We start from the raw sequence: 11897 nt of genomic DNA, 5'->3' as shown, positions 1-11897 counted from the left end.
TTAAGTTACGTTAATTAATTTTATTTTTTAATTTTTAATTTTATTAGTAGTAAGTTAAGTTACGTTCGGTCGTACGTTGTTGTATTTACTACTACTCTCTCTCTCTCTCTCTCTCTCTCTCTCTCTCTCTCTCTCTCTCCCTCCCCTCTCCCCTCTCCCTCTCCCCTCTCCCTCCCTCCTCTCTCTCTCATACAAATGATACACATCATTACAGTTAAATAAATAACAAAGACAGTACTTGAATTTTACTTTTTAATTTGATAGAATTTAACTAGATTAGTCACAAGACAACGTTTGGATTTTAATTATTTAATTTGATACAATAGTTTTTTTTTTCGAAGAGTAATAATTTTTGACGGAGAGAATTAAAGTTGCCATTACTTGGATTAGAATAAGAAGACCTTCAATAAGAATATCATTAAAAACAAATTAAAACTATTATTATTTGAGTTAGAAATAATAAAAGAATACGTAACATATCACTTAGGTTTTATTTGAGAAGCACATATATTTTTAGCTTTTTTTAATCTTTTTTAAAAAGATAAATTTATACCGATGTCACACGCATTTTATAGTGATGAATGTCTTCCTATAAACAGTTTACCTATATATTTTTCGCAACGTGTGCAACATATTTTCAATCTGGAATAATTGTAAATCCTACAATTCAGATATAAAAGTCTCACCATTTATCTCCTTTTTTTATATATTATAATCCTATAATTATAAAAAGTTTTCTTGAGAAAATAGAAAGTTATATGTAGAAAAACAAAATGTACACTTGAAGGAAATTTTGATACGAATATTACTGATCAATACTGATAATTTATCTTAATTTGATACATTGTGAAAAGTATTACATATAAATGTTAAAGCAAACAACAAAGTAATGTTGACTATATGTATTACCTTATTAATTGAAAAATCTTTCGACTTATTAAAAACTGATGAGTCTTATATGCAAAAATAGTTTTTTCGAAAATTGACGCGTTTGAGATTTATCTCCTTCTATGCATGGAAGTATTAAGGAGATAAAACAAATATATTAACATTTACACTTTAAGAAACCTACATCCATATAAAAACTATCATAAAAATTATATTTATATTGAGTATGTTTCTATAGAACATTTATTTCTATGTTTCTATAGAACATTTATTTCATTTGATATTATTTTTATTGCTACAAACTAAAATTTTTTAAATTATAACAAAAATCAAAATTTTTTTGTATAAATACTTTAAGTAAAATTACTTTAATTAAAATTAAAAATGACTTATTCAAATTTCATTGAGATTCACCAATTAGTAGTAGTTTACAACAATAATAAATAAATATTTTGTTTATTTACTAAACAACTAATGTTTGTATCTCAATGTAATTGTTACACAAATATTCTCAGGTTCATAAAGTATTTATATAAAAATTAAGATTTTTATCATTATTTTGTAATATATTTCCATATATTATAAGTACAAATTAAACAAATATTACTTTTTGTTAAAATAACTTTTGATTCAGAACTGTCTCTTTTTTTATTATTTTTAAATGCAATTTATAATAATCTGTAATTTTTTCAAGTAATTCTTAACATATCTTATAACCTCCTTTTAAAGCTCAATTATAAAAATATTGCATGAATTTCTTGCAGGACTGTAGAATATTGTAAGATTTCTTTCTCATGTAATTTTTTTTTACATATTCAGACAGCAACATGAATAGTCCAAATGAGAATTGAAAGGAGATGACTTAGGGGAAGAGGCCCGGGACAGCAAAAAAATTTATATAGAATTCTCTTGCCACCTCAAATCTTTTGGGTCATCCTCTCCAAATTCCCGCCATTTGTACTAGTCGTGTTGCTCGTCAGAAAAATAATAGTGTAATCGTCGACGCACTTTACCTCTTCATCAGAGAATATTGATGTAGTTAAAGAAATCGTTAAATTTGTAGTCAATTTTTCTCATCTTCCAAAGAATTATCGTAAAATTAATATACAAACCTAAAAAGAAAGTTGAAATGTGAATAAAAGAAAGTGGAATGAGAAAGATGATTTCTTATAATATCCTGTAATCCGCAAGATTGAGACAATATATATTATATAATATTTTTATAATCGTATATAACGTTTTTATAAGTTTAATACTTTTATGCACAGAATGAGATAAAGCAATTGATGTAAAGAAAAATATGCTTTTCAAAAGATATGTAATTTGCAATATGCAATGTATATGTCTCTGTTGAAAAATAACTATGTGCTTTTATTACATCAATTGATTTATCCCATTATTCCGTATATAAAAGTATTAAAGTACAATTATTAAAATTAATATTTACTCAAACATTTTATATTTTGTATCAAAATACGATAGCATATAAATTTTTATACAGCATTATCTTAATTCTTTTATATGTAGAATAAATAGTGGACACTTCAAATAAAAAAAGATGATAATCTTCTTCATATAATGTTGAAATTGATTTTTCGAAAATAGGTGTGTTGATATTCGTCGGCAAGACACAGATCTATATATCTTCGTACAATTGTTACAGGACATTATGCAGTAACGACACAATATATCATAGTGAATCTTCTCATCCATATTTAATCTCCTTTTTTTTACGTAAATGATCACCTAGGATGTTTTTTATATCCAGTTAAAAGTTATTGTTATTAAAGATATATTATTTCTTAATAATTGTTCTATAATTTATTATTAAGTTAAGGACATTATGTAAGAATACTTAATCAAAATTTTCTAAAAAAATTTAAAAAAAACCAAGAAAATATTAAACAAATGGAAAAAGCACATTAAGCAGCTTATAGTGACAGTGTTTACAATGTTTACAAAAAAAATGAAGATATTAGTTAATAAAACACTTTTATTGGACGAGTTTTTTAATGAAATTGTATAGTTAAATGTTCGTAAAAACTAGTTATTAAAAAAATATATATATATTATGTAAATTCATTTTAAGATAATCTAAAGTAAAGGCTAAGTTACTATCATGTAAAGTCATTTTTATTGCGTTGACTTTTCTATAATTATTAAAAATAATTTTTATTTTATATTTGAAATAATAATAGTTTATTATTATATTATGTTTTTTTTGCATATTATATATATATAAATACGTATAAACTATATATATATATATATATATATACATACATACATACATACATACATACATACATATATAAACTTTATACGTAACGCTTGTTATTTTCTATGCATGTACATGTTTTTAAACAATAGTTATTCTGTCTATTCTATAATCCTTACCGTATAAGATCGAGTCACTAGTAATCAAGCGATTCCTGTTCATACAAATTTGTTTGAGTCTTTCATAATTATAAATTCTAAATTTTATTATTTTCCAAAAGTTTCAATATTTATTCTAGAAAGTAAAAATATGTTTGTGTAAATTTTTAGAGATTTTTTTTAACCATTCTGAATAGGTGAAAAAAACAAATGAATTCTAGTGATCCATGTTTAAACGGATAAGACATCAAATTGTACCTTGTATTGACAATTAACTGTTACACTTACACATTATTATTTATTTATTATATACAAACATATTATAAGTATTTATAACCTCATTTCATACTATTCAACTTACATTCTATATTTCGAAATTATAATATACGTTCTTAATTCTTAAGTTTTTTATATTTGAACTTTTTTATTACGTAAATGATCACCTGGAATATTTTTTTAACCTCAGAGGATTTCATTAAGTTATAAATCGAGAAAATTAGACAATTTTTGGCGATATAAAGGAAAAAAAATGACTGGAAAGCTGGATTTTTGTATAGTGGTTTATAATAGTGTACTTTTTAACGTATCAAAAGTCTCCATATGTTAAGCACCTTGATGATAGTTTAAAAAATTTACCTTTTGAAAAACAATTGTTATAAGAATGCTTGTATTTTGGCATTTGGCATGAAAAGACGATTTGCGGTACTTTTTTTTGCAAATATCTCAACTTTTGCAACGTATACATAAAAGACACCTCAGATAAAAATTAAAATCTATAAAATTTCCTACAAAATGGTGTATTGTTAATTTATGCTCGATAAAAATTGACCAATATACAGAAGTTTGATAGTTTGAAGGTAGTTCTTTTTTTTCAATTTATGCTCTCATTTTCATGATCGATAATAATGGCCAAAAAAGTTTATTTGCAAAATTTTAAAATTGACGTGCGTTTCTAATACATGATATTATAAGTTTATAATACATGATATTTGCTTTCATTTGATACTTGGATCATATTTTTAAGACAAATAATATTCGAGATATACTATAGGAAAGGGCGGTACGTACTGCCGCCACGAATGATAATATTTGTTATCAGCATCAAAATACGATATCAACAACAAAATAGATGAGTTCATCCTTTTGGAACTCTATTCGAAAAAACTTTATCTACTTAATATTTATTAATATTTTAGGTGATAGTTTGAATATATATCGCAAGTAGGAATTATATATACTCATTTTTTTACAATCACAATTTATGCAGTAAAAACATGACAATTACATATATAATCTCAAAATAATACAAACATTAATATTAAAGACCTCTCTAATCAGGCATGACTAATCACAAGATGATTTGAGCCGATTATTTTGTATGCAGGGTAGTGGTTTTAACAAAATCGATAACAGAGAGAGAAATATATTTTAAATAAATAAATGTATTTTCGGACTCTCTTTCTTATTTTATATTTTAAATAAATTCTTGTATCCTATTTCTTATTTAATATTTTAAATAAGTTTTTGGAACCTATTTTATATTTTTTATTTCAAATAAGTCGTATCAGTGATTTTACCGACTCCTACGATTTTATATTTTATAAATTATATTTATATTTTATATTTTATATTTTTAAATAAATTTCTGAAACTTATTTTATATTTTTTATTTTAAATAAGTCGCATCAGTTATTTTACCGAGCCTTGATTATCAATATAACAATATGTACATATGTGTGTGGTCAATTCGAAGTGGATTAATCAAGAAGTCAATTTAAATTGTATTAAGATAGCAGTCATTTCGAATTTCTTGAATGAGGGATACTCTGCACCCGGACGCAACAAATAGAAACGACCTGCAAATAATCTCTCAATACTAAATTTAAAGTAGCAAATTTTTACTTGAAACTTTATTCTTGCAATCGTGTTATTTCTCGCAATAGAGAGATTTTTCATTGTTATTTATATTTATTTCACAAGTAATAGATTCAAAACTTGAATATTTCGACAAATAATAAATTCTTACGTTATTGTTAAATACAATTTCGTTATATGTGTCATATGTGTCATACACATATGAGGAACGGATTTTCAAAATGCGTTTGTCCAACATTCATAATTTTTAGAAAACGAGAAAGAAAGCCACAAGAAAACTGCGCATCTTACAAAAAATAACAATATGCGCATTATCTTACAATCAGTAAGATGTGAAATGTTCAACAAAACTCCTAAACAGTTGCTAAAAACACATTTTGTTTGTCCTTAGTTAAAGGACACAATGCATTCTGAATGTCAAGATTTTTTTCAATTGATGGTGTAAAAATACAGTAGTATTTTAGTAGTAGAAATTGATGGTGTAGAAATACTTTCAGAACATCAGTAAAAATAGCTTAAAATTTGAGTTTTTCAACATAGAACACTATGTCATATTTAAAAAATTAAAAAATGAAATTTTGGAAGTCTCCTCATATTCCACTAACTTGATTTTCATTTAGTGAAACATTATTTTTTAAGAAGACTTATAGAGCAACAAATTTTTTTCTTTGACAATTTTTTAGTAATTTAATAAGCAACAAATAAAAATATTAAAATTAATTCTTCGTTTCATTAACTTATAAGACATTTTTAAAATTATAACAGTTTAAGACATTAATATTATATATTATATATTATTATATATTATATATTATTAAATTATTGCATTATTAGTATTATATATTGTTAATATTGTTCTGTAATATATTATTAATCATATACAGGATCATATACATATCATATAATCATATACAGGACAGACAATATATTATTAATCATATACTGTTTCAGACGCACCATTTGCTAATAGCAGATTCCTGAAATCATTTTGAAAATTTAATACAAATTTAATAATATCCAAGACTAAATATATTTTTTAATTTAATAAATATTAAGAATTATAAATATCATTAATTTTATTTTCCTTCGTAATATTTATATCGATATTAACAAAAGGTAATTATTAGCTTTTATCTTTAGCACTTTGCATTGTAACATACCTGAACGCGCAAATTTTAGATATAATTTGCCTTAAATGATTATAATTCAAAAACTATTATAACCTCAAAACATTTTGGTATTAAATTTTCGTCTCAAAATGATTTCAGGAATCTGCTATTATGAGGTGCATACTTTCCAAGTGTCTGAAATACCCTTTTATATATATATAATACTATTGTCAGGGAATGAAAAATTACTTTTTAACACTAGAATCGCCGACGACGCCAATTTGGCTCTGCTAATATTAAAAATTGCTATTTATTTTTATTTTTACTGTAAACCGCCAAAAGTCATTAAAATGACGCTTCATGTATATTCTGAAATAATCGTATATAATATTTCTCATTTTTGAAATTAATTCATTTATATGAATATATATAATAGTTCAACATCTTAATGTCCAGACCGTAGTAGCGCTTCGTATTTAAAGTAATGTATTTAATATAAACGGTCTTGTTTTCAATCTTATTGTTAATATTTCTCAGTGTGAGTTAATTATCTGTATTGCACGTCTATGATTCCATCATATTTTCTGTTTTCTTGTTTTTCTCTTCGTAGTATTGTTCATGTGAAATCAGCATTCCGAAAGTGTAATAGACAGTAGTTGCAGCTTGGTCAATCAGACGCGATCGGCAATGCAAAAAATAATCATGTGACAAAATGCTATTTTCAAATTATAATAAGTATAATTTACTTAATTATTTATTTAACAATTTAATTGAAACATGATCTTTTCATTTCATATCACATAAATCTGTTTTAAAATTAGCGGCATGCCTGTTAGCGATTCGTGTCCATTCTCGATTTGTAACACATTTCTGTCATGGTCAACATGACTTTGAAATGCCATGCAGTGCCATGCATTTGATTGTCGAAATTCGCTCCATCCTTACCCCAATGCTTCACTTTTTTGATTCCATCATGGTATTGTTTATTAAAGCAAGAAGAATCAACGTGTCAATGATGAAATTGCGATTATTATATTCAATTGTTTTTTTTTACCAGGATTACCATCAGAAAATAAATTTAAAATTTTTTCCCTGATTTTTCCATATTTTCCAGATAAAAATGGAAAATTTTTAAATATAAAATGTATAAATTTTAACACATTTAAAATCAAGAATTGTAAGAAAGTTAGTCTATATATATATTATTAAAAACAATAATAAATGATTTTATTAATTATTATTTTATTAAATTATTATTATATTAAATTATTTGTAATGTAATTAAATACTTGGTGGTCTAATGACTTAGGACGCTTGTACGGAATACAAGAGATCCGGGTTCAAATCCTGGCCGAGGTAATGTTTCGAAATAAAATTTATTTAAAATTTTTCAATACATCTTTATATGATATCGGATTGAACATCAAAATTATTATTAAAATTTGATTGTCAACTTAATTCAATTTGTATTATTCTAATAGTTTAATTGCGTTTGTAAATCCAGAAAAAATTCGGCGCACAGTTTGAATAGCTACAAATATAGTATATATGCATACATATAGTATATATATAATTCACATTAAATTATTTATTACAAATCTAGCTTCGACTGTTATAGGCTTGAAAATGCTTACTTAATATTTAATTAAAAACAACGTAAAAAAGATTAGCATATTAAAATTTTCGATGCAAATTCAAGCCAACAAAAAATTAATTAATATTGGAAAAAAGAAATTGCAGTTATGAAAAAGGGCAATCAAATAAAAATAATGAATAAAATATAAATTTTAATTATTTTATTAAAATCGTTTAAAGTATGCATTTAAAGTGAGTTTTTAACGTAAAAAGTAACAAGTTATTATTATTAGTTACCGATTTTTTAAAATAACTCATTATAATTATCATTACTTGAGAAAGTAGCTTTTTATTACTTTTCCATTACTTTTTTAAAATTGACGACCAATTATAGCAGACAAGTGCCTAATCTCAAGCACTATAAGGGGCTAGTGTCCAATTGAACTGTATCCAATCATGTGCAAAGTAACGATAAAAATAACTATAAAATTCGTTATCGTTACCAAAAAATATAACTACGTTACCATTAGGATTATTTAAAAAAAAATAACGCAGTTACCAATAAAGTTACGTTAAAAAAATAACTTGTAATTGTAACTTCGTTACAAATAATGATTACAATAATGAAACAAATAGAGACTTTAATCAGACTGGCTATATTGAAGGATTTCATCAAATTCCTCCAAGCAAGAAAGGAATTATAGGCTATCTCACTCCTCAATGGCGGTGTATACGTGATGGATGCACTTGGAGAAATTTGATGAAATTCTCATGGCCAGTCTCTGATTAAAGAATCTAGTAATAATTACTTCCATTCCCTGACTATTAATAATAAATATTATTAATCATTACTACTTTTAATATTATTATTAATATAATTTACATTAATTTACATAATTTTTATTAATTATTATTTTTGCAATTAAACTATGCCATTTATAGAAATTAATTTTCGAAAGAAATTTTTATTTTTACCAAGAAAATTCTTAGAAGTTTTTTATATTATATATTTTACATACCATTGCATAAATATCCTTGAGGTCCAATACCGCCGATAATAAGTTGACAATGATTGCAGTAAGTTATTGTAAAATACTGATGCGCTACAAAATGATGTCCTCTGATCGTCATCTTACGCGATTTTCCAATAAGAAGTCGTGCTTTGATGTTGGATTTATCTTTTGCAACAAAGGTAGGTACTCGATCGATCCATACTGGTCGTAATTGAAAAATCTTTATCAATATAGTAGCTAGACCAGCTGCTGTCGTAAAAAGCCGTAAATCCACATGTTCTTTCTCTATGTCTTCCCTGAAATTTTCCAAAATTTTTATATTATATTACAATTTATATTGCAACATAGCAATTTGAGCTCCTTTATATTAAAATTATCAATAAATCTTTTATATACATACACTGCGAAAAAAAATTGAGGGATTATTCAAAGCAACGTTAAAAAAAATTCTAAATTATATATCTTTGCAAAAAATAATTGCAGAGCGCTGTGTGTGTTTAGAAAAGTATTTTAAAATATGAAATCTTAATTTTCGCTTCAAACTCTCTTTGCAACGATTTGATTACATTACAATGGCATTAATTTCAAATAATCTTAAAGAATTGAAGATTTATTCGATAATAATATCGTAAAAATTCGTGATAACAATAATTAAAATTTTAGCTGTTACGAAGTTATAATAAATTCTCGTAAATTCATTGTCGTCAAATTGTCACGTCATTACTGAATAAATGATTCACAGTAATTACTCATAAAATATACGTAAATTTAGAAAAATAAAATTTTTATATCGAAAATGCTTGCATATTTAAATGCCAAGAAGATAACTTTCAAAAATGCAGACAGCTCAAATTGTGACAGAATACCAGCGCGATGACCAATGCAGATTTTTAAACAAAAAATTTGAAAATACACTATTTATTTTAAATCGTCATAACTCAATGAAAAGAAATGTAGCGTAATGACTAAAAACCATTTTTTTGTAATGTTATATTTTATGAGTTAAAGAAATTAACAGAAAAAATTTTCACCCCATACACATCAACGAAAAGTTAAAATTTATTCTTCAATTTTTCATGATTCATTTTAAATTGCCATTTCTTTTTTGTAGAATGTTCTGTAAAATTATTGCAGATACAAAATTTGAAGCATTCAAAATTTGAGATTTCAAACTTTAACTTTAAAAAATAATTTTTAAACATCGCTTTTAGATCATTATTCGCAGAATAATTTAAAGATACGAGATTGTAAATTTATTCGTTTTTATCCGAAAAATAAAATAAATAGAAAAAGTAACTTCCTAATTTTTTTTAACAGTATATAATTAACTATTAATTATATACTGTTAAAAAAAATTAGAAAGTTACTTTTACGCTAAACAATCAACGCAAAGTATAAAACACAATCTTGGAAATTTCAGAGTTACCATCCTTTAAACTAGAATAAAAAGTAACACAAAAAAAATTACGTATAATTTAATAAATGTTATTTTCTTATTACGTATGAAGTTAATTTCTAAAATTCGATACTTAATAAAAATTATTAAAATATTATTAAATAATGTAAAATTATTATCTACATTATTTTTTCTACATTATTTTTTCTACATTACTCACAAAAATTAGAGGAACACTTAATTTTTTATAAAAAATTCAGGCAGCTATAACTTCGTTAAAAAGAAATGAAATTTGAATAAAAAAAAAGTTTTAAAAAATAGTTTTCCCTACAAAATCGTTTTTTAAAAAAATTTTTATGATTTTTTCTTATTGAATTACCATTGATTAAGTAAAAAGTGAACAGTTTGATTTTAATTGCTCATAACACCGTTTAAAATCATCGTACCGCAATTTAAAAAAAAACATTCTAAAAGATAAAATTTTGCTCTATCTGATGATGTCGTTGTTAAATTTTTTTTAAACACGTAAACATGCAAATGATTTAAGATATAAAAATTAGCAATTTTTTCCTTTTTTTTTTTACTTCAGAAAACCATTATGTAGATCAATAATAAATTTATTCTTCACGTTTTTTTTTGTGCTTTTAAGTATCTTGCTTTAAGTATCTATAAAAAATGCTGAATAGCTATGAAATTTCTTTTGTAGTAGCAACTATGATTTTATGCAAAACTTACAAAATATTGAAAAATTGCTTAATTTCATTAGAAAAAAAAAAATAAAAAATAAGGTTTAATTAATGTTGAGAAACGTTTGGTATACTTTTCTTCTTTACTTGAAAAATATCTTAAATCAGTGTTCGGAATTAGTTGTATATTTTGGATCAATTTCTGAAACTGCCTATTTTTTCATCACAACCGCTCAACGCTCGACGGCCGAGCCACCGAATCGCGCGTGAACATATAACTCACGAGCGTCGCAGTATAAGAAATATATTGCGACCGTATCTTTCAGTAAATTATCATTAAAATATTTTCCTTTCTACGTAATTGTTATTTTCTTAATAATGGTGATTAAACATATTAATAAGCAAATGCATTTACTGAATGTTATGTACTTTTAAAATATTATTTTAATATTTTTATAATACATTTGATTGATTCGGTTTCTTTCGAAGGGTTGTTGACTACACTTTAATGCCAGAGAATGTAATATCTTGTAATATAGAATTTTATTTTATATATTTGATCATCTGTTTTTATGATTTTCTTTAGTGGAATAATCCTAAATGCACTTAAAAGACACATCAATAATAGAGCTTCAAAGATCCTAAATGATAGCAAAATGTTAGCAGGATCGACAGATTGGTAGCAGATTTGATCAGAAACTGTTAGTAGACTGACCACAATTGATTTCGCATTCTGCTCCTGTTCTGCTGACAGAATCTGTTAACATACTACAGACTGGTGACAGGAATCAAACAGAATTTTCTGACAGATTCTGATAGCAGGCTGCGAGTAGAAATCGAGCAGAATCAGCTGATATAATTTGACAGAAACCAAGCAAAATCTGTCATTTTCATTTAAATCGACCTGGTTTCTTATAAGAAATTTTACGTGTATATATATATATATATATATATATATATATATATATATATATATATA

The 11897-nt window shown here is 24.8% G+C and overlaps 1 protein-coding gene across 1 annotated transcript in view; it reads right to left on the bottom strand.

Moving 5' to 3' along the window:
- Positions 1-11897, bottom strand: part of LOC105622945 (rho guanine nucleotide exchange factor 11) — a 343184-nt gene that overhangs the window by 244060 nt on the left and 87227 nt on the right. The window contains exon 12 of the mRNA XM_012204353.1: positions 8843-9132. Coding sequence (XP_012059743.1) covers positions 8843-9132 — 290 coding nt within the window. The remainder of the gene's footprint in view (positions 1-8842; positions 9133-11897) is intronic.

This window comes from Atta cephalotes (genome assembly GCF_000143395.1).
Source record: "Atta cephalotes unplaced genomic scaffold scaffold00050, whole genome shotgun sequence".
In the NCBI taxonomy this organism is placed as follows: Eukaryota; Metazoa; Arthropoda; class Insecta; order Hymenoptera; family Formicidae; genus Atta; species Atta cephalotes.
This window is presented reverse-complemented; position numbering and strand designations above follow the sequence as displayed.